Source organism: Nomascus leucogenys, chromosome 4 (assembly GCF_006542625.1).
Source record: "Nomascus leucogenys isolate Asia chromosome 4, Asia_NLE_v1, whole genome shotgun sequence".
NCBI classification, from domain to species: domain Eukaryota; kingdom Metazoa; phylum Chordata; class Mammalia; order Primates; family Hylobatidae; genus Nomascus; species Nomascus leucogenys.
In genome coordinates this window covers 79,923,190-79,950,643 of record NC_044384.1, presented here as the reverse complement: position 1 = coordinate 79,950,643, position 27,454 = coordinate 79,923,190, and the positions used below count along the sequence as shown (strand labels likewise).

At 37.5% G+C, this 27,454-nt stretch overlaps 1 protein-coding gene across 1 annotated transcript; it reads right to left on the bottom strand.

The window, feature by feature from the left end:
- Positions 1–9,520: 9,520 nt before the first annotated feature.
- MS4A13 (membrane spanning 4-domains A13) lies at positions 9,521–26,950 on the bottom strand. Its single transcript, XM_030810043.1, has 5 exons — positions 26,822–26,950; positions 21,054–21,110; positions 19,689–19,808; positions 15,607–15,702; positions 9,521–9,577 (listed from the first exon to the last, which is right to left on the bottom strand). The coding sequence occupies exons 1-5, from the start codon at positions 26,948–26,950 to the stop codon at positions 9,521–9,523; spliced, it is 459 nt and encodes a 152-aa protein (XP_030665903.1).
- Positions 26,951–27,454: the final 504 nt, after the last annotated feature.

Genomic DNA, 27,454 nt, shown 5'->3' with positions numbered 1-27,454 from the left:
GTGAGTTGGGTTTCTTGAATACAGCACATTGATGGGTCTTGACTCTATCCAGTTTGCCAGTCTGCATCTTTTAATTGGGGCATTTATCCCATTTACATTTAAGGTTAATATTGTTATATGTGAATTTGACCCTGTCATTATGATGTTAGCTGGTTATTATGCTCGTTAGTTGATGCAGTTTCTCCCTAGCTTCCATGGTCTTTAGAATGTGGCATGTTTTCACAGTGGCTGGTACCGCTTGTTCCTTTCCATGTTTAGTGCTTCCTTCAGGACCTCCTGTAAGGCAGGCCTGGTGGTGCCAAAATCTCTCAGCATTTGCTTGTCTGTAAAGGCTTTTATTTCTCCTTCACTTATGAAGCTTAGTTTGGCTGGATATGAAATTCTGGGTTGAAAATTCTTTTCTTTAAGAATGTTGAATATTGGCCCCCACTCTCTTCTGGCTTGTAGAGTTTCTGCCGAGGGATCCGCTCTTAGTCTGATGGGCTTCCCTTTGTGGGTAACCCGACCTTTCTCTCTGGCTGCCCTTAACATTTTTTCCTTCATTTCAGCCTTGGTGAATCTGACAATTATGTGTCTTGGGGTTGCTCTTCTTGAGGAATATCTTTGTGGCGTTCTTTGTATTTCCTGAATTTGGATGTTGGCCTGCCTTGCTAGGTTGGGGAAGTTCTCCTGGATAATATCCTGAAGAGTGTTTTCCAATTTGGTTCCATTCTCCCCATCACTTTCAGGTACACCAGTCAAACGTAGATTTGGTCTTTTCACATAGTCCCATATTTCTTGGAGGCTTTGTTTGTTTCTTTTTACTCTTTTTTCTCTCAACTTCTCTTCTCACTTCATTTCATTAATTTGATCTTCAATCACTGATACCTTTCTTCCACTTGATCGAATTGGCTACGTAATTCTCGTGCCATGGTTTTCATCTCCATCAGGTCATTGAAGGTCTTCTCTACACTGTTTATTCTAGTTAGCCATTCGTCTAATCTTTTTTCAAGGTTTTTAGCTTCCTTGAGATGGGTTTGAACACCCTCCTTTAGCTCAGAGATGTTTATTTTTACTGATCTTCTGAAGCCTACTTCTGTCAACTTGTCAAAGTCATTCTCCATCCAGCTTTGTTCCATTGCTGGCAAGGAGCTGCGATCCTTTGGAAGAGAAGAGGCGCTCTGATTTTTAGAATTTTCATCTTTTCTGCTCTGGTTTCTTCCTATCTTTTTGGTTTAATCTACCTTTGGTCTTTGATGGTGCTGACCTACAGATGGGGTTTTGGTGTGGATGTCCTTTTTGTTGATGTTATTCCTTTCTGTTTGTTAGTTTTCCTTCTAACAGTCAGGACCCTCAGCTGCAGGTCTGTTGGAGTTTGCTGGAGGTCCACTCCAGATCCTGTTTGCCTGGGTGTCACCAGCAGAGACTGCAGAACAGCAAACGTTGCAGAACAGCAAATGTTGCTGCCTGATCTTTCCTCTGGAAGCTTCATCTCAGAGGGCACCCCACTGTATGAGGTGCCAGTCGGCCCCTACTGGGAGGTGTCTCCCAGTTGGGCTACTCAGGGGTCAGGGACCCACTTGAGGAGGCAGTCTGTCTGTTCTCAGATGTCAGACTCCATGCTGGGAGAACCACTGTTCTCTTCAAAGCTGTCAGACAGGGACATTTAAGTCTGCAGAAGTTTCTGCTGCCTTTTGTTCAGCTATGCCCTGCCCCCAGAAATGGAGTCTACAGAGGCAGGCAGACCTCATTGAGCTGCAGTGGGCTCCACCCAGTTCGAGCTTCCCGGTTGCTTTGTTTACCTAGTCAAGCCTCAGCAATGGCAGATGCCCCTCCCCCAGCCTCGCTGCCGTCTCTCAGTTCAATCTCGGACTGCTGTGCTAGCAGTGAGCAAGGTTTCATGGGCATGGGACCCGCCAAGCCAGGAGCAGGATATAATCTCCTGGTGTGCTGTTTGTTATGACTGTTGGAAAAGCACAGTATTAGGGCAGGAGTGTCCCAATTTTCCAGGTACCATCTGTCACAGCTTCCCTTGGCTAGGAAAGGGAATTCCCCGACCCCTTGCACTTCCCAGGTGAGGTGATGCCCTGCCCTGCTTCGGCTCACACTCCATGGGCTGCACCCACTGTCCCACAAGTCCCAATGAGATGAACCCAGTACCTCAGTTGGAAATGCAGAAATCACCCGTCTTCTGCATCGCTCATGCTGGGAGCTGTAGACTGGAGCTGTTCCTATTCGGCCATCTTGGAAAGATCTCAGGATTGCTTTCTTGATTTATTTTTTGGATTGATTGCTGTTTGCATGTAGAAACACTATTAATTTTTTGTGTGTGTTGATTTTATATCCTGCAAATTTACTGAATTCGTTTATCAGTCCTGTGAGTTTTTTCATGGAGTATTTATATTTTTCTAAATATAGGATCATGTCATCTGGAAAAAAGATAATTTGACTTCTTCCTTTCCAATCTGGGTGCCCTTTATTTCTTTCTCTTGCCTAATTGCTCTGGCTAGAAATTCCAGTACTATTTTGAATACAAGTGGTGAAAATGGGCATCCTTGCCTTGTTACAGATCTCAGTGGGAAGGCTTTCAGTTTTTCTTTGTTCAGTATGATATTAGCTGTGGGCTTGTCATGTGTCCTTTATCATGTGCAGGTATGTTCCTTATATACCAGTTTGTTGAGGGTTTTTATCATGAAGGGATGTTGAATTTTATTGAATGTTTTTTAAGCCTGTATTGAAATGGTCATATAGTTTTTGTCCTTTATTCTGTTGATATGATTTATCACATTTACTGACTTGTACATGTTGAACCATTTTTTGCATCTCTAGGTTTAATTCCAATAGATCATGATAAATAATCTCTCTTAGTATGTTGTTAGATTGCTAGTATTTTGTTGAGGATTTTTGCATCTATGTTCATTAGGGATATTGGCCTGTAGTTTTTGTTGTGTTCTTGTTCAGTTTTGGTATCAGAGTAATTCTAGCCTTATACATGAGTTGAGTACTATTCTCTCCTCTTCAGTTTTTTGAAATAGTTTGAGTAGAGTTGATATTAGTTCTTCTTCCAATGTTTGGTAGACTTTAACAGTGAATCTGTCAGATCCTGGGCTTTTCTTTGATGGGAGACTGCTTATAACTGCTTTGATCTTGTTATTCATTATTGGTATGTTCAGATTTTCTATTTCTTCATAGTTCAATCTTGGTAGGTTGTATGTGTCCAGAAATTTATCCATTTCTTCTAGATTATCCAAGTTATTGGCACATAGTTGCTCATAATAGTCTCTAATGATCCCTTGTATTTCTTTGGTTTCAGTTGTAATGTTTCCTTTTTCTTCTCCAATTTTATTCATTTGGGGCTCCTCTTTTTTATTCTCCTTTTTATTCTAACTAAAGGTTTGCCAATTTTGTTTTATCTTTTCAAAATTCAACTTTTCATTTTGCTGATCTTTTGTATTTTTTTTTGGTCTCAATTTCACTTATTTCTGCTCTGATCTTTTAAAAATGTCTTTCTTTCTACTAATTTCAGGGTGGTTTATTCTTGCTTTTATAGTTCCTTCAGGTACACTGTTAGGTTGCTTATTTGAAATTTATTTAATGTAGCTATTTAGTAGTATAAACTTACCTCTTAGTACACTTTTTCCATATCCCATAGATGCTAGTGTGTTTTGTTTCCATTTTCATTTGTTTCAAAAATATTTAAAATTCCTTCTTAGTTTCTTCCTTGACCCATTGGTTGTTTGAGGATATGTTGTTTAATTTTCATGTATTTGTACAGTTTCCCAAGTTCCACTTGTTCTTGATTTCTAGTTTTATTCCACTGTGGTTGGAAAAGACACCTGATACAATTTTTACTTTTTTGAATTTGTTGAGACTTATTTTGTGGCTAAAATTTGGTCTATCCTGGAGGTTATTCCATTTGCTGATGAGAAGAATGTGTATTCTGCAGCAGCTGGGTAAAGTGTTCCCTAAATGTCTGTTAGGTCCAATTCATGTGTAGTTTAACTACAATATTTCTTTGTTGATATTCTGCGTGGATGATCTGTCCACCGCCAAAAGTGTGTTGTTGAAGTCCCTTACTATTATTGTATTATAGTATATTTCTCATTTCAAATCTATTAATATTTGCTGATATATTTGGGTGCTCTGGTGTTGGGTGCTTACATATTTGCTATTGTTATCTCCTATTGTTGAAATGACCCCTTTATCAATTATACAATGGCCTTTTTGCCTTTTTGTATAATTTTTGACTTAAAGTCTATTTTATATTATCTAAGCATAGCTACTCCTGTTCATGTTTGGTTTGCCTTTGCATGGGATATCTTTTTCCATCCCTCCACTTTCAATCTGTGTGCATCTTTATAAGTGAAGTGAATTTCTTATATGCAGCATATAGTTGGGTTCTGTTTTTAATTCATGCAGCCACTCTATATCTTTTAAGTGGATAATTTAATTTACTTAATAACAGTGTTATTATTGATAGGTATGTCCTTACTACTGCCATTTTGCTACTTGTTTTATAGTTGTTGTGTAACTTTTCTCTTCCTTTCTTACTGTTTTCCTTTGTATGTAAGTGGTTTTCTCTGGTAGCATGTTTTAATTCATTGCTTTTAATTTTTAGGATATCAATGATAGGTTTTTACTCTGTGGTTTCCATGACGCTTATGTAAAGCATCTTATAGCCATAGCAAGTTGTTTAAAACTGACACCAACTGAACCGATTGCACACAACATGAAGAAAAAAACAACCCTGTACACATTAACTTGCTTCTCTCCCCACATTTTGCATTTTTGAAGTCACAATTTACTTTATAAAAAATAATTCTGGTTTAAAATAGTTATGTTTTATACCTTCAGGATTTCTGTTTGATTTTAATTATCTTAATCGCTCTTAAAATTTCTATGATAAATATTGCCTATTTAAAATAGGCAATATTTTTATTTTTAATAGTTTAAAATATTCTTATTTTTAATAGTTTTGTCTGTTAGTCTTCTTACTAAAGATATAAATGGTTTAAACACCACAATCACAATAACGTGTAACAATCACCTTAGCATTCTATTCTTTGGGTTTGAAGAACTTCCATTAGCACTTCTTGCTGGACAGGTCTAGTAACAATATATTTCCTCAGCTTTTGTTTGTCTGCTAAAGCTTTTTCTTTCTCCTTCATTTCTGAAGGATAGCTTTGTTGGGTACAATGTTCTTTGTTTGGCATTTTCTTTAGCACTCTGGATATATTGTTTCACTCCCTCCTGGCCTGTAAAATTTCTGCTAAGAAGTCTGCTGCTGCCACGTGTATTGGATCTCCCTTATATTTTCTTTCTTTTCTCTTGCTGCTTTTTGAATCCTCTCTTTGTCTTTTACCTTTTAGTGTTTTTTTATGTCTTGGGGTGTTCTTATTTGTGTTGAATCTGATTGACGACCTTTAACCTTTCTGTACCCAGATATTTATATCTTTCTTCAGGTTTAGAAAGTTTATGTTATTGTTTATTTGGATAAACTTTCTACCCCTTTGTCTTTTTAAATTCCCTCTTTAAGTCCAATAACCTGAATATGTTCTCCTTTAATGTTGTCTCGTAGGTCCTGTAAGCTTTCTTTATTCTTTTTCATTCTTTTTTTCTCCTCTGACCATATATTTTCAGATAATCTGTCTTTGAGCTCACTGATCATACTGTTTGATCACTTCTGCTGTTTATGCTCAGTATTGCATTTTTCATTTCATTCATCGTATTTTATACCTTCAGGATTTCTGTTTGATTTTAATTATTTCAATCTCTCTTAAAATTTCTATGATAAATTTCTAAATGGATTCTCTATGTTCCTTAAAGTTAATTGAGCTTCCCTACAGCAGCTTTTTTGAATTCTTTGTATGAGAGATCACACATCTCCATCATTTTAAGTTTGGTCTCTGGTGCCTTATTTTGTCCATTTGTTGAGGTCATATTTCCCTAAATGTTCTTGATGCTTGTGGAAGTGTGACAATATCCATGCATTGAGGGATTAGGTATTTATTTCATTCCTTACAGACTGGCTTTGTTTATGCCTTTCCTTTAGAGGGATTTCCAGGGATTCTAAGCTGACTTACTGTTGTTTTCCCAGAGCCTGTGACCACTGCAGCTGTCTCAGCATTATAAGACACCCTAAGCCCAGGCTTACTGTGAACCTCTTGAAGGCTTCAAGGTTGACACAGCTTTCTGACCCAGATGGACCTGGGAAAGACTCAAGAAGGGTACTGGGGTTGTGTGAAAATGCTGAATGACTGTCCCAGTGGCCCAGATAGGCGCATACCTCCTAGCAAGTCTCTATACAGGTGGGCTGTGTCCCCAAGTGCAGCAAGAGTAGCAAAAGGCCTGGGCCCTTTTGGGAGCTGCTGTGAGAAGGAGGCTAGTAGGCCCATGTCAATTCAGATAAGCATGCATCATCCAGCAGATTCCTGCACAAGTGGGCTAGTTTCTTGACTGCTGCAGGAAGGGCCAGAGCTGAGATTGGTCCCCTTCAAGATCTGCTGTGAAACAGAGGCTGGCATGCTGGTATAGCTACCTTACTGAAGCAGGAGGGTTTTGAGCTGAAATTGGGCCCACTTGTGAAAGAGTAAAGGCAGATCCAGAGCACGCCAAACGCAGTCAAGAGATCTTTATTAGCAGAGTCAGGTCAGGTTGCGCAGAGAGAGAGAGAGTGCTGTTGGGATGGGATATTTATATCCCTTAGGGCTACGTGGGTATCGATGATTGGGTCTGGGGGGCGGGCCTGGGGGGCGGGCCTGGGGATGAGCGGCGGGAGCGGGAGGTGTTATTTTCTTATTGGTTCTTTCTTGACGGGTTTAACATTGCGTCAGGTGTGGAGAGGGAGGAAGAACCCAGAACTGTCGCCATCTGGTGGTACCTTACGTGTCTGCGCCACCCAACAACTTGGGATTTTCAGAAGTCAATCTCAGTGTAGAGGGGTACATGCCACCCAGCAAGTTCCTGCACAGATAGGATAGTTCCTCAACTGCAGTGAGAGGGACCAGAGCTGAGATTGGGCCCCCTCAGGATCTGCTGTGGGATAAAGGTTATAGAGCCCAGTCTTGTTGGCTCAGAGGGCACATGTCTCACAGGAGGACCCTGCAAAAATGGGATAGTTCTTTGACTGCAGCAGAAGGGACGGGGCTCCTTTGGGATCTCCTGTGTGATGCAGCATGGAAAGTCCATCTTGTTGGCCCAAACAGGTACTCATTTCTCAGCAGATCTCAGCACAGATGGGATAGTTTCTCAACTGCAGTGAGAGGCACTGGAGCTGAGAGTGGACCCCCTTGGGATCTGCTGTGGGACAGAGGTTGGCAAGCCCATCACGGAGGCTCAGATTTCCGGGTTACAAGAGATGAGTGAGTCTCCCTTTGGGATTCTTGTGTGAGTAGCTCTGAGCTGGGATCTCAGCTAAGGAAGGTGGAAGCAGAGCCACAGCGCACTTTTCAGGGTCACTGCCAAGATCAATGTCAGCAGGCAGACAAGCCTTTCCACCAAGGCATTGGTGTGCATGATTCCTTCTGGAACCCTTGGCAGATGTTTTTGGTTGTAAGCTCAAAGCCGAATGAGACTTTAAACAAGCCCCTTCAAGGACTAGGACGTTACTGGGCTTGAATCTGCAAGAAATCTTGGCAAATCAGCCACTTGGGTGTTGGTCTGCAATCTAAAAATGATTCTCCTGGGTCTTGGGCTCCACTGGGTATTTGAGGAACTCCTACCTGAATCCTGAGGCTCCTGCAGAGAGACTTTTGACTTGGAATGGGTGAAGAATTGTTGTTGTTCTGGGAGATATGATTAGGTTATTTTCTAGTCTGCCATCGTGGTGACATCACCCCTCAATATTTTTAATTACCACCAAAATCAATCAGTTTATAGCTGATCTTTCCTCTGTCTCCAGATTTGTATTTTCAACTGCTTAATTGACATCTCTACTTTGATGTTCTCTAGTTATCTCAAACTCAACTTATCCTAATAGAATTTATCATTTTATCCAATTCTGTTATGTCTTATATGCTTTATATCACTGTAGGTTTTATCTAATCCAGAAACTAGGGGATTATTTTAGATTCCTTCACACTTCATGTTTAATCAGCCAGTAAGGCTAAAACTTACCACTTTTCATTGCTTCCCTGAATCACTACAATAATTATCCATTTTTCCCTCCCACAATCCAGTTGCTTTAATCAAATTTATACTTTCTATCGCATTTTCCCATATTTCATACTTTTTTCAATGTCAATCCAAGCCTATGATTTTCCTGTTGAAATACTTTCCAATGGCCCCCTACTGTCTGCAAGATTTAGTTCAATACTTTAGTATTAACTCTTTGATGATTTGACTTCTTTATTATCTTGCCTCCCCCCGTCTTTCCAGCTTTCACTCTTGACTTCCTCCTCCCTGTCATTAAATTTTAATATATTTATTTTAGCTGTGATCTCTCCCACTTTTCTAATAAGCTAAAGTCTTCTGTTCAAAATGTCTTCCTACCTTTCTGCTTGGTAAACTAGTAATCCCCTGCTCAGGGGTCTTTCATAAAGCTTTATTCCTCTTGTTTCACATCTGAAGGATTATTTCTTCTGTCTTATTTCTACTTTTTTATACTCTGTTTATATGTCATAGATAGTCTTAATTTGGTAGCTGTTTGTTTCATCCCCTAAAATAAAGTCTCCTTGTCATCAGGTACCTTATTAATTGTTGATACTCCAGAGCTTAATATATTATTCATTGGCATACAGTAGATAATCTGAAAAAAATGAGCTAAGTGCTGAAATTCTTAGAATCAAGCAACCTTAGTTTACAGTGTTAGATAACAATTAGTGAAACATCTTTCTGAAGTAATGTTCCATATTAGAAGAGAGGGTGAATTGAATTCAGGACAGATTTCTAGGAAATTCTCCTTATTGTGGAAAAACAGTCTGTCTGCTTTGAAAAGCAGTTGAACAGATGATCCAAACAATGACAAGAAGAAAGAAGCAAGGGGAAAGAAAGATAAGAAAGATAGCAGATATGTTCAGGGCAGAAAGGAACTTTAAATAAGGAGAACAGAAGTCAAAAAACAATGAAGGAAATATGAATTAGAGGACTTTTGATTCATACTTTGGTAGAAGCTAGTTAAAGTAGAAGAACTCACACTGTAAAATGTGCTTTCTACTTGTACGGACATAAGTATTTAAAGTTTTCCTGTGAATTATACGGCATCCTGGCCCAAGTCTTTATAGCCTTCACTCTAGAGATAATAATGAATCTTTTTTACAGTCTCTTACAAAAGCTCTATTATGGAGAGTTGACAGCTATTCAGAGTACCTAGATAACAAATTCATCCTGCAATAATCTCATATTTAAATAGGGAAAAGCTTTCCCCTTGCAGCCTAGAAAAACATGAGCAGAGACATTTTTGAATACTGAGGAGAAAAATTCACCTTGTTTGTATTTTATTTTGCACAGTCTGTAGGCTTCGTAACTGCTTTGTTATATAGAGATATCATTAGGACCCACACCAGGCATCAGCAACAGCAAAATTCTCACATTTCTAGGGTTTTTAAAGAGTGCTCTCAGCTTCCTCAGCAACAGATGTAAGATCATTTTGTCTTCGAAACTGGAAAAAAGTAACCTCTTACAAATCATATCATGTTTCTTAAAATTGTACAACTAATAAATAGATCTTTTTCTTAAAAAATACAGGTAATACTGATATTTATAGAGTAAAATCTTAAAGTATCCTACTTCTGTCCCATTCCTATTTCAACCTTCTTTCTTTCTTTCTTTCTTCCTTTCTTTCTCTCTTTCTCTTTCTTCCCTTCCTCCTTTCCTCCCTTTCTTCTTTCTTTCTTTCTTTCTTTCTTTCTTTCTTTCTTTCTTTCTTTCCTTCCTTCCTTCCTTCCTTCCTTCCTTCCTTCCTTCCTTCCTTCCTTTCCTTCCTTCCTCCCTTCCTTCTTCCCTTCCTCCCTTTCTTCTTTCTTTCTCTCTCTTTCTTTTTCTTTCTCCTTCCTTCCTTCCTTCCTTGGGTTTTTTTTTTTTTTTTTCAAGGTCTTGTTCTGTCACCCAGGCTGGAGTGCAGTGGTGCAGTCTCGGCTCACTGCAACCGCCTCTCTCTCAGGTTCAGACTCAAGCCATTCTCATGCCCCAGCCACCGGAGTAGTTAGGATTACAGGCCTGTGCCACCATGCCTGGCTAATTTTTTTGTATTTTTAGTAGAGACGGGGTTTCACCATGTTGACCAAGCTGATCTTGAACTCCTGGCCTCAAGTGATCCTCCTGCCTCAGACTCCCAAAGTGTTAGGATTACAGGTGTGAGCCACCATGACCAGCCTTCAACCTACTTTCTTAATTTCTGTTGGATCACTTGTATCTTTTGGTATACTTTCAAACTTTTATAATAAAAATAACCATAGTCTTCTTGAACATAAATCTTAATAGATGCCAGCACCCTAGCCTCTCAAGACATTTCTCACCTATTACCTATTCCTTCCCTTCAAGGTAATGGTCATTTTGACTTTTAGATAAGGTCATCGGTCCTGTCAATTTTTTTTCTAGTTTCATCAACTAAGCTTCATCCCTAAACACTATAGGTTAGCTTTAGTTTTACCTGGTTTCAAACTTCATATGAATGGAATTTTTTAAAAGTATGCATTCTTTTGAGTTTTTATACTCAACATTTTATTTGTAAGATCCATCCATGTTGTTAAGTGCAGGTATAGTTCCTTTTAATCACCATGTCAAATTTCAATAAAGTAATACACCTCAACTTATTCACCACTCACCCACCTGTGTTGTTTCCACTTTGGGGCTACTATGAATAATACTGCTCTCTATATATTCCTGGAAGTTTATCTTAATGCATAAGTGCAAATGTTTCTGTTAGTTATATACCAAGGACTTAAATTACTGATCATAGGGTTTGCACATTTTAATTTTTAGTAGGTAATGCCCAAAAGGTTTTAAAAATTGTTGCAATAACTTATATTTCAACTAGGAGTGTGAGAGATATTTCTTTTATCCATAATCTTTGCTATCAGTTGGCATTGTCAATATTTTGAAATTCAGTCATTCCAGTAGGTACTTTAAAATATCTCACTGTCATTTTAATGTTATTATTACAATGAATAGATTTATATCTGACATTTTGTTATTTGTTTTATACATGTCTCATGTGTTTTCTCTTCCTTTCCTTTTTTTTTTTTTTTTGTGAGATAGAGTTTTGCTCTGTCACCCATGCTGGGGTACAGTGGCCTGAATATGGCTCATTGCAGCCTTCACCTCCTGGGTTCCAAGTGATCCTCCCACTTCAGCTGCCCAAGTAGCTGGGACCACAGGCATGTGGCACTATGCCTAGCTAGTGTTTTTATTTTTACTTTTTTGTAGAGATGAGGTCTCGTCATGTTGCCCAGGCTGGTCTTGAACTCCTGGGCTCAAATGGTCCTCCCAAGTTGGCCTCCCAAAATGCTGGGAATATGGCTGTTAACCAACCAAGCCTGGGCATTGTGTTCTTTCTTTATTCTTTAAAAATTAAACATACTTTGTGTATGTTAATTCCCTTATTTTTAAGCTATTATAGTTTTAGCTTGCTTAATCACTAAATAAGCACCCTAATTTATCACAGTCTACTTCAGATGAATGCTAATTCAATTCCAGTAAAATACAGCAACTTTATTCCCATATAACTAATTCCCTTTCCTTTTCTTTGTGCTATTATTGTCATCTATTCTATCTATATATATTATGTAACTACCAATATGGTGTTATAATTACTGCTTTTATAATCTTACCTTTTAAAATTTAAGAGAAAAATTGAGAAACTGTCTATTGAAGAAGGGTTGGCAAGCTATGATACATGGACCAAATCTAGCCCACTCCCGTTTTTGTAAATAAAGTTTTGCTGGAACAAGCCATATCCATTCCTTTATGTATTGTCTATGAATACTTTCATGCTAAAAGTTGGAGCTGAGTAGTTATGACAGATGGAATTAATGTTACTAATAACATGACCTTAAATTAAGGTAATCATCCTGGATTACCTGGGTGAGCCCAATGCAATTAATGCAACTGTCTTTTAAATCAGTTAACAGAAGAAAACACAAAAGAAGTATTTATACTGATTTTGATAACCACCTACATAATTACTTTTACTGGTACTTTTTTTATTTATTCATGTGCATTTAAGTTTCATCTGATGTCACTTCTTTTCAGTCTAAAGAACTTCCTTTAGTGTTTCTCATGAGGAATTTCTGCCAGCAACACATTATTCATCTGTGTGTGTCTCTATTTCACCTTCATTTTTGAGGGATAGTTTTAAAATATAAAGAATTCCTGCCTGACTGTTTTTCCCCCTGCACTTTAATATCCCATTCCACTACCTTCGGGCCTCCATTGTTTTGGATGAAAACCCAGCTGTTAATATTACTGTGGTTCCTTTATATATGAAGAGTCTTGTTTTTATTTTTTTTTGCTGCTTTCAAGATTTTCTTTTTTATCAATTTGACATGGAGGTGTCTAGGAGGATCTCTTTGTGTTTATTTTACTTGAAGATCCTTGAGCTTTTTGGATGTATTGAATATTTTCCATGAAATTAGGGGAATTTGGGGGCCATTATTTGTTTAATTTTTTTCTGGTACTGCCCATTTTTATGGGACTCCCATTATACATGTGATGGTATCTCAAAGGATTTTGAGGTTCTGTACAGTTTTCTTCATTTTCTTTTTTTCCTGTTTTTTGGACTGGGCAATATCTTTTTTGCTATCTTTATGTCTGTTTATTTTGTCTTTTGTCAGCTCACCTCTGCTGTTGAGTTCCTCTAGTGGCTTTTCATTTCAGTTCTTGTATTTTTAAACTCTAGAACCTCCATTGGGTTTTTTATAATTTCTGTTTCTTTTATTGACTTTTATTTGATGAACCATTGTTGCCATCTTATAATTCTTCAAACATATTTACTTCACTAATTTTTGAAGCCTTTCTTTGTTAAGTCCAACATTTATTCTTCCCTTGCTCAAAGACACTGCGTCTATTAAGTGTTGTTTTAAACTCTATGGGTAACTGTTTCCTATTGTTTGCATACTTTTTGTTGTTGAAAACTGGACATTTTAGATAATATATGGTAGCAATTTTAGATTCTGATTGCCTTATTTCCCAGGAGTGGTGGTTATTGCTAACCACCAGTATCTTGGAATACTGGAAGTCCTAACTCCCAGTACCTTGGAATGTGACTATATTTGGAAATAGGGTCTTTTAAGTGGCAATGAAGTTATAATAAGGTAATTAGAATGAGCCCTAGTCCAATATGACTGGTGAGCTTAGAAGAGACTAGGACACAGACAAATAAAGAGAGAAGACCATGTGAAGACGCAGAAGACAGCCAGGTGAAAGCCAAGGAGAGAGGCCTCAGAAGAAACTAACCCTGCCAACACCTTGATCTTGAACTTCTAGCCTCTAGAATTGTAAGAAAATAAGTTTGTTGTTTAAGCTACAGTCTGTGGTGCTTTGTTATAGAAGCTCTAGGAAAGTATTAGACACCTTGAGCCAGTAAGACTTCTACCCTTTCCCAATGAATCAGTGTAGCTTGAGCAATATATTCAAAGCTGAGGTTGCCCCAGCTTTTACTTTATTTTTGCAACACCTCTTGTTCAACCAAGGGCTCACTAGGACCTTCTCCTGTCTCCTTAGTGTGTATATAGCTTTGCACATATTTATATTATTCCAGACTACAGGGGAAAAGTAGGAAGTTATCAAGGTCCACAGTGGCTGTCCTGTTCTTCAAATTTCTCTGTTGAGTTTCTGGTTGGTTGCTAGTAAATTTTTTGCCCCAACAAGTATTGTGATCTTAGTCAGGCTAGGAGTGACCTTGGCCTTATCTGCTTGTTTGCCACTGGGATTACTGTTGTTTTAATAACGCTCTTGGTCATGGAACTTTCTGAGCTCTGTTCCAAATAAAACTAGTCATCTCAAGCAATGAGGCTGCTGGGCCTCACAGTCTGACCCACCAAGGTAAACTTCTGCGTAATGGAATCTGAGGGTGGGGTGGTATATTAGTCTGTTTTCACATTGCTATAACAAACTTGCCAAGACTGGGTAATTTATAAAGGAAAGAGGTTTAATTGACTTACAGTTCCACATGGCTGGGGAGACCTCAGGAAACTTATAATAATGGCATAAGGCAAAGGGGAGGCAAGGACCTTTTTCACATGGCAGCAGGAGAAAGAAGACTGAGTGAACGAGGAACTTGCTAAACACTTATAAAACTATCAGATCTCATGAGAACTCACTATCATGAGAATAGCATGGGGAAAACTGCCCCCATGATCCAATTTCCTCCCATCAGGTTCCTCCTTCAACACCTGGGGATTACAATTCTAGATGAGATTTGGGTGGGGACACAAAGCCTAACCATATCAGGTGGGAAGAGTGAGAACAGTCCCAAGCTAACATGCCACAGACATCCACTGTTCTTACTGAGGTCCAGTAGATTTTCTTAAATAAACACTTCTCAAGTTCTTGTGTGCTTGGTCAACTTCCTGAATCTTTAGAAGGTTGTTTATTGACAATTTTGTTCAGTTTTATAATTTCATTTTTAGGGAGAGTTACCATGTCCTCAATCAGCCATTCTGGAAATGCAACTCATTCCCTCTCTTCAGAAATCCTTTTACCATATAGTCTTATAGTTGTTTCCGTATTTCAATCAGTTGTTGATCATAGTAGTCTTCCTTGACCATCCTACATAAAATAATCTTGCCTTATCTCCTTACTTTGCTTTATTTTACTTCATAACATTTTTCAGTTATTGACATTTTATATTTTTATGTGTTTGTTTATTGCCTTTCTCCCCCAATGGAATGCAAACTCCCTAATGGAAAAGCCATTGTTTTGTTGATCATTGCATCCTTAGTGCCTATGACAATGCCTAGCAAATAGCATGCTCTCCATAAATATTTGAGAAAGAATGAATGAATGTTAGATATGTAGTCTTTTAAGCTTGTGAGAAGACAGTCATTCTCATAAACTTTTGTGAGTTGTTATAGCATTTTGGGATGTTGTTACACTTGATCCTGCAATTAGATTTCTAGGAATCAAACACCTAAAGAATTAGTGGTCCTGTATGCAAAAATATTTATACTCAAATGTTCACTGCATCATTGTTTATAATTTAGAAAAAACTGGAAACCAAGCTACATATGCAGTAATTAGGGAATGTTAAATACTAAGAAAAACAATGAGGGCAATAAAAGGCAGTATTTAGATATGTTTTGTAATGGAAAGATATTTCTAATCATTGCAAAAAATGCATGTGACAAAACAATGTGAATATAATACATACAATTAGTAAAAAAGAGAATGTGTGTGTATTGGTCTTTTTTTGTATAGAATTGGATGTGTGGATATGATGAGAACTATATTAAGGAAAAAATCACTTTTTACCCTATATGCTTTTTACTTTTAAATGTAGTTTCATGTATTACTTTTATAATTTTATGCTTTCTATTTATAAAATAACAAACATAAAAAATAAAGGCAATATCACACCTTCCATTTATATTAGTTCTAAATACTTTGTATCAGTGCACTTCATCTCCCCATAGAGTGTAGTTACTAGAAATCAACATCTTTTGATTTGCCAGAGAGTGGGTAAACACTTACCAAATTGGAACAGCTGCATATTGAGTGTGTAAGTGCAATAGAAAATTCCAAAGTGTAGAAGAACAGTAAAATACGTGATACTTCTCTCCCAAGTTTCTATAACCAAAAAACAGGGAGAAATCTTATGTTATTATCTTTAGTGAGTGCAAACATGATCATGGAAGGAACTACTGGTATGAGAGTAAAAAAAAAAAAAAAAAAAAGGGAAGGAAAATAAGAACAGATAAACCTTTCACCATTTGATTTCCTTAGACCTTTCTAGTCCTTTGCCCTCTGCTATACTTTCCCTAGCTTTTGGTTCCTCAATTCAGCATCTGTGGCTTCTGTATTTGATCTCCATTGCTTAGCATTCTTGTCTCACTTCTGACAGCTTTTACAGAGTCACTGGCACAGCTCACTATCTAAGCTCTTCAGTTACTAAGATTTGACTCTCCTGTCTCTAATGATAAGATGGCCACCAACAGATTTATCAAGCAATCCTTTTCTATTAAAACAGCTATTTTTGATGACAACCCTTCTTAAATTTACATACGTGGTGATAAAACTCTCACATACATATTGCTCTAATATCATTTAAAATGATTAATAAATTCAAAAAGAGTTCAAAGAACATTTAATTTGGAAGCATAAGGTGATTGTGACTGCTGGGATAAATAAAACAGATTCCCTTCTGTTGCTATCAGAAAGATATTTTCAACTATAAATCTGATTGGTTAGTTATGTGAATAATATTGGTACTCATCCTGAAAATGTGGGTTTTGTGCTAGCTGTGGAAATACAAGAATGATACTCAGATCTAGAAAGAATGACATCATAATTCTCTCCCCTTCAATTCCTTCTCTAACTCTTCCTCCTCCTTCTTTGTTTGGTTTATTTAATATCTTTTATATTCAAGAAACTATCTGGTAGTAGGAATTAGATGATAGGAATGCAATGACACATAAAAACTTCCTGATTTCTTAGAGTTTATAATGAAGTAGAAGAGACAGAAAGATAATATAAGGTACCATATAAAATGGATAAAAACTTGCTCAATCATTACAGGGGACAGGAGGGACAGGAGGTTCATTCCAAGCTATTACTCTCTGAGAAGGCTTCATAAAGTGGTAGGACCTTTGAAATAAGGGTAGGACTGAGAAAAACGAAGGAAGGAAGCAGCATTCTAGGCAACTTTAAATTTTTATTTGCTTGTTTCCTTGTAACCTATCTTGTTTCAGAAAGAGTTTAATAGCATAAATTAAAAGTGTGACAAAACAATTTAAAAATTGAGACATAAAATAGAACCAATAGTAAAATATGTATCAGAACATCCTATGGTTTTTAATGTGAGAACAAAACAATGTAAGCAATATAACGTTTTGAGAAAATAATAAAACATGTTTTAACTGAATTAGAGTGTTCATTCATATATGATATAAACAGGAAGATAAGGAAAAGATGTAGAAGGTTTGAAATACCAAGGTAAATAATTTTGATTTAATTTTGTTGGCAGAAATGCACAGTCATAACAATCATAACATTTTAGCTAGAAAGTACTTGGGACCTCTTAGCTGACAAGACTGTGAAAAGTCAGTTTGCCCATATTCCTTATTATTTTTTTAATTTAATTTTTTTCAAGACTGAGTCTCGCTCTGTCACCCACGCTGGAGTGCAGTGGCACAATCTCGGCTCACTGCAACCTCTGCCTCCCGGGTTCAAGCGATTCTCATGCCTCAGCCTCCCGAGTAGCTGGGATTACAGGTGCCCACCACCATGCCCAGCTAACTTTTGTATTTTTAGTGGAGACATGGTTTCACCTTGTTGGCCAGGCTGGTCTCGAACATCTGATCTCAAGTGATCCACCTGCCTTGGCCTTCCAAAGTGCTGGGATTACAGGCGTGAGCCACCGTGCCTGGCCCCATATTCTTTAATTTATATGAGAGTGCTATTCTAAAACTCCCTCCCTGACTGAAAGCGGCAAAAGGTCGGCCAGAGCAGCTCAAATATGAAAACAACTGAGGAAACGGAAACACACACACACACACACACACACACACACACACACACACACACACAGAGAGAGAGAGAGAGAGAATGAATGAGTCCCTGGCAGATGATGTAAACTGTAAGCTTCTGGACCCAGCTTAAGTAAGTAAGTGACCCTTTTTGCCTCAAGTCAACTTGGGTTGTATTTCCTGTTACTTAAAACCAAGATAACCCTAATTAATAAATACTTAAATGAAGAATAAGCAATATTTGGTAATTATAAAGACAGTAGAAAGAGAGATGAGGTATTATGTCAAGGTTTTGTGTGTGGGAGATTGAAACGAGGGAGTCTTGCAGTATAGTACTTTTGAGGAGGTAAGTAATTTCCATTTTATATCTGTTGAGTTTGATATGATAGTGATAGAAGCATAGCCAAGTAGAAAAGTCAAACTAGCTTTTAAAACAACAGGCTAGGAGTTTGGAAGAAAGAACAGAGCAGTTAACTAGCAGGCATTTTCTTCATTTTACACAAAAGAAAAGTTAAGAAACTTTTCCAGGGGTTTACACACAGTGAGTACTGAGGGTATTTAAATAAGTGCACTCTGATTCTGGAATCTATACTATTAACCATTCGGCCATATGAGGAGTATATTTCCGATGCATGCACTTTTCTAACTGCCTGGGAACACTGATAACTTGATGAGTTTGTAGATTTAGCCAAGCCCCTTGCTTATGTTAGAAAAGTTGGCATGTAAAAGTACTGTAAAGTGTTGGCTGCCTTAGCAAGTTTAAGTATATAATTCTATAATGGCACTAGAAAAAGATGGTGGCTTCGAGATATAAGTCTAATATACAAGTTCATTTTGTGTAACTAATCACCGCGAACTTGTGCTGAAACTTGTGATTTTGAGAGACTGTAAAACTGGTCGTTATTACTGAGTTCAGATCAGATAAATACAGACTACAATGGTTTGTCACACTGACTGCAAAAGGCAATCCTTGGCAATTATGCCATATTAAACTGATAATTAAAAGTTTATGAATAAGAATGGTGACATATAACTTGAAACAATTATGCACTTAATAACTTAAGTCCTCCTTTCCTATTCTCTGCCCTCAAAATTAGAACTAAAGATTTCTAGATTGAATGTTCGGGGCAACTGGACAATTTTCTTACAATTTACAGGGAAGATCTGGTCCATGTTTGTTTACATAATCACTCATTACAGATAATATATTTTGGGGTATTACTGCATTTTTCTATTATTGTATCACTGTCCTCCAGGGTTTTGTTCTCCAGGTTTGGGTTCTTTCCTCTGACGTCCCCCTTAATAACATGTCACAGGTATGGAGAGAAAGTGTGTAGGGGAGGAGGAGGAGGTTTATCCTTCACCTGCAATGATGCTTCTACTCATTACTGAAATTGTTATTTGTTTTGTTCTGTTGGTCAAACAAGGTGTTTCACTCTAATTTGTCCTCATTTTAAATGTGAGATTTTGTATTAACTTTGCTAAGGTCTTTTGCCCCACCAATATTCTATGATTCTGAATTTAAAGCCAATATAATTAAAATAAAACTATTGTGTTATCAGTAAAGATCTTCACCTTTACTGAAGAACTAAATGGAAACAAGTTAGGTTTATTTATATTTAGCATTTTTGGCCTTAAAGCAAAATTCATGTAAGATGCAAAGATAGGCTATGTAAGAAAAGCTCTATGTTAAGCCAGAAATTACTAGGTGTCTACAATTTGAACCATATGTGTCAGTAGCAAATTCTTTTATTTGCAAAATGGTTTTATGGTCCAGGATTATGCTTTTCCTGTATTAAGAGAATCATTAAGTGACTCTGTGCCTACTATATAGAAACTTGCCACTGAAGCTTTCAAATTTTTACTCACTTTAATTCAGCAAGTCAAGAATTCAAACATTCTCTTAATATTTACTAAAACTCACAGCCTAGAATTATTTTTGATTTAAAATTTTCAATCAAGAGCTCACTACTAAATCAAAGAATTTCATGAGGACCAATAAAAGCCTCATCTTACCTCCTAAGATTTCAAAATTATTAAAAAGAATACTTTTAAAATTAATATGTTCCCATAGAATTGGTCACTTACCGCTTGTCCATAATTCCTGTATGACACAGAATTAAAATGAGACAACTCTATTATTGTTAGAGTTACTGCAGTAATTGTAGTAATTATGCAGATGATGTTTATGATTAAAGTACATATAATCTGAAAAGGAGACAGAGGGCAAATTTTTAGATTCCGAATAAACATTTTGGTGTAATAGTTTGCATTGCTGAAAAAAGTCATCTAGTTAAAACTTTGATCTAGTTTCTGCAGTCTTAGAAGTATTAAGTATTAAGAAAATATTTTTCTGATTTATATGAAGCCCGGTTAATCTGGAGGAAACATTAACACCATCAGTCCATTAATCATTAATCTTCCATTTAGGCTAAAAGGTATTGTATTTTTCGGTGCCGGGCGTGGTGGCTCATGCCTGTAATCCCAGCACTTTGAGAGGCCGAGACAGGTGGATCACGAGGTCAGGAGATGGAGACCATCCTGGCTAACACGGTGAGACTCCGTCTCTACTAAAAATACAAAAAAATTAGCCGGGTGTGGTGGCAGGCGCCTGTAGTCCCAGCTACTCCGGAGGCTGAGGCAGGAGAATGGCGTGAACCCGGGAGGCGGAGCTTGCAGTGAGCCGAGATTGTGCCACTGAACTCCAGCCTGAGCGACAGAGCTAGACTCCATCTCAAAAAAAAAAAAAGTATTGTGTTTTTCAATGTTATCGGTCATTTGGAAGAAAGCACATAAGATATGATTTGGACAAAAGTGGTTCCATTGTAAGAAAAAAAAGAAAATGGAAAATGACTGCTTGTAGAAATAGGAGTTAGTTGATAAAATTTTAACTCTGGGTTTTCATTATCTAAGAAAATCTATCAATATCTTCAGACATCTTTTTTTATCTGTAAAATTATGAGGACAGACTAATTTCTAAGGTATGTTTTAGCTCTAAGATTCTAAAGTGTTCTTCCCAATTCTATCCACCTATACCATGCATGGATCTTTAATCTGGACCAATTCCCTACTTTGTTACAAGATATAATCTTGTTCCCAAACTGGATAGTTCAGAACATGAAGTTTTACAGTAGTATAATGTCTATATCTAAAGGCATTAGGTCCTATTAAAATTTTTTAATTATAAAGTTTATACAATGTTAAAAGGTAGAACATCAAACAAAACAAAAACTATATATTTAGAAACCTATACATAAAGTAATCATGATTTTAACCAATACAGTATATTTGTCTACATTAAATTATGTTCTTCTAGATTCATTCTTAATTCCTTCATTTATTTTACAGGCAGGGTAGATTCCTTCATTGTTTAGATGTTATATTTTCATTAAAACTTAACATTTAGCTTTGTGATAAGTGATTTCTAGAGATACCTCAAACATTTCAACTTACTCCAGATCGAGTCGGATACTTTGTTACTCTTATTAGGAAGACTCCTGCAATGATAAACTGGATATAAAAACATATTTATAAATACTCATTGATAATGCTTGCCAATTTAGAATGTACTTTTAATAACTCTTCTAAGTTATTTATTTTAAGAATGCTAATAGTAACAAAATATACAGAAGTTTTAGTAGATGGGTCAGGACAAATTTACGTCATGTAGTAATACATTGAAAGGTAATAGTAGAGTCAATCATAACAGAAACATATAGGGGACAGTGGGCAGATTCACATTGTGATAATATGCCAGATAGCCTAAGCAGTCCTGAACTGGGAACCAAGTTTGCTTTTATGTGTACGAGATACATCATATATAACTCATTTGATTATTGCTTTTAATGTTATCCTTCCTAATGAGATGATGACACTAATTATGATTACTATGTACATATCCAAATATGGAAAAAGTGGTTCAAGAATCTATTCCATATTGTGATGGTACAAAATATGCAGTCTCTTTTATGAGATTGTAGTCATTATTAAGGTAATGGCAGAAATTTGTGCCTTTGCCTTTGTTTTTTAAAACAGAGGTTCCATTATTTCATGTCAGGAAGTCTGTCTACTTCCAAGAAGTATAAAACTATGCCATATTGTTTGAAGATGGGTTGCACAATTTCCTCAAAGTATTCCTTGTCTTATTTGTTTTAGTGATAAGACACTAAAGATCCAAGTCAAAGGCTATTTTTGTCATGTCACTATATATAGGAAGCCCAAACCTGAAGCTTACAAACTTCCAATGGATAATTTTAAATCTGTTTGTTCAGCACTTCATTCCACAACAAAAGCTGAGATTTCTAAGGAGGTACACAGTGAAGGTAAGAACTAGCTCAGAATTTAAAGTGAAAATATCTTGTGAATTTTGAATTACAGTGCTCTCTAATGAGATTATCTTCAGATTACTATGTGTTTTACAAAATGCCTTTCAAAGTTTAGGCTTAAGTGAGAAGTTTAGTATTAAATTACACGTAGTTGAAATTTTAGATAAGTTATCTTAGGAGTTTAATATACTATTTTTATAATGTGAATGGTCAAACACTAAGGAAAATGCATCATTTATTTGGATTTTGTTGGAAAATCCACAGTTTTTCTCCTATTTTTTAAGGTAGTGCTTTGACACTTGTGACCTAGTACATCATTTGTCACTTATCACCTATGAACCAGTGCATTATTTATGAGCCATGCATCTTTTATGAACCATGTATCATTTATCTGGATTTTGTGTGAAAATTCAATATTTTTCTCCTATTTTTTTAAGGCAATCCATTGACACTTATGAGCTAGTATATGTATAAAAGTGGGAGACCTCCTAGAAATCATTGTTTCTTCTAGTGATTAATTGCTGTCTCAATGGGCAGCCGTATTGTATCCTACAGCCCTCATTCCATCTGTCTGAAGTGTGGGATAAGCAGTTTCCTTGCTCATTATTGCTATTCAACCATTCTTTCTTCCTCCACCTTTGAGTCACATGTCAGTTTCTATAACTCACCATCTTTCATGGTTTAAGGAATCTATTGACCCCTTGGCCATTCCTCTTTTGGAATGAATTGAAATTTTGACTCTCTGATTCTCTCTCCAACATCACTTAATATTTGGTGATTTTTACACACACACACACACACACACACAAACACATACATACATATATATGTGTATATATACATGCATATATACATATATATGCATGTATATATACACATATATACATATATATGCATCTATCTATCTATCTATCTATCTATCTGATCTTTTGATATGGTTTGGCTCTGTGTCCCCACCCAAATCTCATTTTGTAGCTTCCATAATTCCCACGTGTTGTGGGTGGGACCCAGTGGGAGATAATTGAATCATGGGAGCAGGTCCTTCCCATGCTGTTCTTGTGATAGTGAGTAAGTCCTGTGAGATCTGATGGTTTTAAAAATGGGAGTTTCCCTGCACAAGCCCTCTCTCTTCGCCTGCTGCCATCCACGTAAGATGTGACTTGTTCCTCCTTGCCTTCTGCCACAATTGTGAGGCCTTCCCAGCCATGAGAAACTGTAAGTCCAACAAACCTCTGTCTTTTGTAAATTGCCCAGTCTCAGGTATGTCTTTATCAGCAGCATGAAAATGGACTAATACAGTAAATTGGTACCAGGAATGGGGTGCTGCTGTAAAGATACCCAAAAGTGTGGAAGAGACTTTGGAACTGGGTAACAGGCAGATGTTGGAACACTTTGGAGGACTTAGAGGAAGACAGGAAAATGTGGGAAAGTTTGGAACTCCCTAGAGACTTGTCAAATGGCTTTGACCAAAATGCTGATAATGATATGAAAAATGAAATCAAGACTGAGGTGGTCTCAGATGGAAGATGAGGAATTTGTTGGGAATTAGAGCAAAGGTGACTCTTGTTATATTTTAGCAAAGAGACTGGTGGCATTTTTCCCTAGAGATTTGTGGAATTTTGAACTTGAGAGAGATGATTTAAGGTATCTGGCAGAAGAAATTTCTAAGCAGCAAACCTTTCAAGAGGTGACTTGGATGCTGTTAAAGGCATTCAGTTTTATAAAGGAAGCAGATCATAAAAGTTCAAAAAATTTGCAGCCTGACAATGTGATAGAAAAGAAAAACCCATTTTCTGAGGAGAAATTTAAGCCAGCTGCAGAAATTTGTATAAGTAACGAGGACCTGAATGTTAATTCTCAAGACAATGGGGAAAATGTCTCCAGGGCATGTCCAAGATCTTCATGGCAGCCCCTCCCATCACAGACCCTGAAGCCTAGGAAGAAAAAGTGGTTTAATGGGCCAGGCCCAGGGCCCCCATGCTATGTGCAGCCTAGGGGACTTGGTGCCCTGCATCCCAGCTGCTTCATCTGTGGCTGAAAGGGGCCAATGTAGAGCTTGGGCCATGGCTTCAGAGGGTGCAAGCCCCAAGCCTTGGCAGTTTCCATGTGATGTTGAGCCTGCGGGTACACAGAAGTCAAGAATTGAGGTTTTGGAACCTCTGCCTAGATTTCAGAGGATATATGGAACTGCCTGGATGCCCAGCAGAAGTTTGCCGCAGGGGCGGGGCCCTCATGGAGAACCTCTCCCTAGGGCAGTGCAGAAGGGAAATGTGGGGTCGGAGCTGCCACACAGAGTCCCTACTGAGGCACTGCCTAGTGGAGCTGTGAGAAGAAGGCCACCATCCTCCAGACCCCAGAATGGTAGATCTCTGACAACTTGCATCCTGTGCCTGGAAAAGCCACAGACAATGCCAGCCTGTGAAAACAGCCAGATCAGGGCTACACCATGTGAAGCCATGAGAGTAGAGCAGCCCAAGGCCATGGAGCCCACCTCTTGCATCAGCATAACCTGGATGTGAGACATGGAGTCAAAGGAAATCATTTTTGAGCTTTAAGATTTGACTGCCCCACTGGATTTTGGACTTGCATGGGGCCTATAGCCTTTGTTTCAACCAATTTCTCCCATTTGGAACAGCTGTATTTACTCAAGACTGTACCACCATTGTATCTAGGAAGTAACTAACTTGCTATTGACTTTACAGGCTCATAGGTGGAGAGGACCTTGCCTTGTCTCAGATGAGACTTTGGACTGTGCACTTTTGGGTTAATGCTGAAATGAGTTAAGACTTTGGGGGACAGTTGGGAAGGCATGATTGGTTTTGAAATGTGAAGACATGAAATTTAGGAGGGGCCAGGGGCACAAAAACTCTCATTTTTAAAAACCATTAGATCTTGTGAGACTTATTCACTATCATGAGAACAGCATGGGAATGACTCACCCCCCTGTGATTCAGTTATCTTCCACCAGATCCCTCCCACAACACTTGGGAATTATGGGAGCTATAAGATGAGATTTGGGTGGGGATGCACAGCCAAACCATATCATCTTTCTAGTACCTTGGGCTTGTGGTTCTTGTTCTCTCCTCCCATCCCTGACTCCAAACTATCTTAGTCACTCACTCCCATAATCATTCTCTTGTCCTTGTTGTACCTTTCAAATCTTAGTTTCAAGTATTCCACCTGATCACCACCTGCTATCTTTCTAGCTCATGCCCTCTAGCATTAAAATTCTAATAACCCTTTGACCCCACCTGGGTCTATAATCTGAGAACTTCAACTCTCTGTTAAATTTTTCTTTCCATCACTAACTTAAATTTCATGGCCAACCATTACAAACACTGCCCTATATCCACTTGCAACTGCTTTGCACCTTTCTTGTTTTATTATAGTTGCATGGCTAAACAAAGATCCTGATTGTTTTTATCCTACTGCATGGTTGCACTCATGCAGCTGAACATGGCCTGAGAAAGGCATACAACCCATATTCATATCCTGCTCCTAAACCTCAAGTGTGTCCTTAATGCTGTATGAAAATAAAACCACCTCTCCATAATCTGTGCACTCTCACTTTTCCTCGATGATTATTTCATATTCTCTTGCCTTTCCTCAGACAACCAAACCACTTCCCCATCCTCAGTCTCAGCTTGTCATCTTGCTTCCTAATTCATTGAGCTATTTGAAGCTACTGGAAAAAAAAAAAACTTCCACAGGCTTCCAACATCCTATCAAAGAAAACTCTCCATTCTCTGCCTTTCCCTTCTGTTTTTGTACTTTGAAACCATTTATAATTAGACTGGATAATTCTTTGTTGTGAGGAGCTGTCCTGTGGATCACAGGCTATTTAGCAGCATCTTTTGCTCCTGCCCACCTGATGTACACCTCCAGCTGTGAAAATCCAAAATATCTCCAGATATTATAAAATGTTCTCAGGGGCAAAATCGCCTCTAGCTGAGAACCACTGCCCTAGATAAACTTTCTATGCTCCTAGCTATTTGTGCATCAAAATCCATCACGTCTTGCCTACACAAATACTTGATTCCAATACCCACGCCCATTTACTCATATCATCAATTTTCTTTCTTTTGGTTCAGGCCTCTCAACAAAGGATATGATGCTTTTTCTTTCAACTCACAGAAACTAATAAGCAAACCCTCTCTTGAGCCAAATTTCCCCAGCTGTCACCCCATTTCTTTAGACCACATTACAGTAAAGTCCTTAAAGAAGCTGTCTGTTTACTGTCTGTAATTCCTCTCTTCCTATTTTTTTCTTAAATCAACTCCTACCAGGTTTTTGCTTCACAATTCCACTGAAACTACTTGTAAAATTTACTACTGACTTCCATATTGCTAAATCCAATGGTCAATTCATAGCCCTCATTTTATTTGACAAAACAACAAAATATGATACAGTTGATCCTTCCTCATCTCTTCTAACAATTTCTTCACTTGGCTTCCAGGATGCCATGCACTCCAAGTTTTCCTCTACCTAGTCGCTATCTAGAAACCACAGGAGAGTGTCAGTAATGAAAAATTTAGAAAATGAGTACTGACTCATTGGGTGAGGAGACTGAAGTGAAGATAATAAACATGCAAGTTAATCATGCTAATGGATATTATAGTTAAGATTCTCTGCCTTTCACATATCTAGGGACAAACTGCCCTATGGTTGTCATTGTGTACTCCTGTACCCATATCTCTTGAAACAGCACTTGTAAATTAAAGGTGCTCAATATATATTTGTTGAAAAAAGGAATCTGACTTTGAATAAATTATCAACATGGGATTTAGTTACATAATTCTCCTGAAAACCTTGTTCAGAAACCGTTCCCTACCTTCTACTATTGGCATGAATATTATTTATTGTATGATTAAAGCAATATATATGTATTCTACTCACAAAAGTTCCCCATAAAGTACATCCTGTTTTGTAAGTTACAGGTTCATACGTTCCAAAGACTCCTTTAATTTGTCCCATATACAAAACCAGTAGAAAGTACCACATGAAAACATGAAAGATGCCAATCATAATCTGGATAGCCTGTGAGAAGAGAATGCTGTTAGTACTGAAATAATGTAATTTAAAACACAATTCCAATAAGTGTTAACTATAAGAAGCATTTAACACCTTTACAAATACAAAAGTAAAACAGCAATGCACTTAATGATGTATTTCCTGCATTGGTTATCCCAGAAAAAAGGACCAATCAGGAAGGACTGAGATTTACCCAGTAGGAATCAGTCATACTGAAAGCAACAGGCTGTTCAATAATAGTAGCTCTGGCCAATTCTCCTGTAAGTTAACAGTTTGATTCTATCACTGGTAGTCTCCATACCTATCAAGTAATGGTATGAGAGGAGAATATTGGGGTTACTTTAGAGAAGATGTGGTTACTAATCTACTATAATGCAGGAAGCCATAAATCCAACATTTTCTTGTACATTAGTAATTTATTAAAGATGAATCACTTTTTGAATTTTATAAAGGTTTGATTTATCTTTTCCTTCAAGGAGTATTTGGTATGATTTTTTT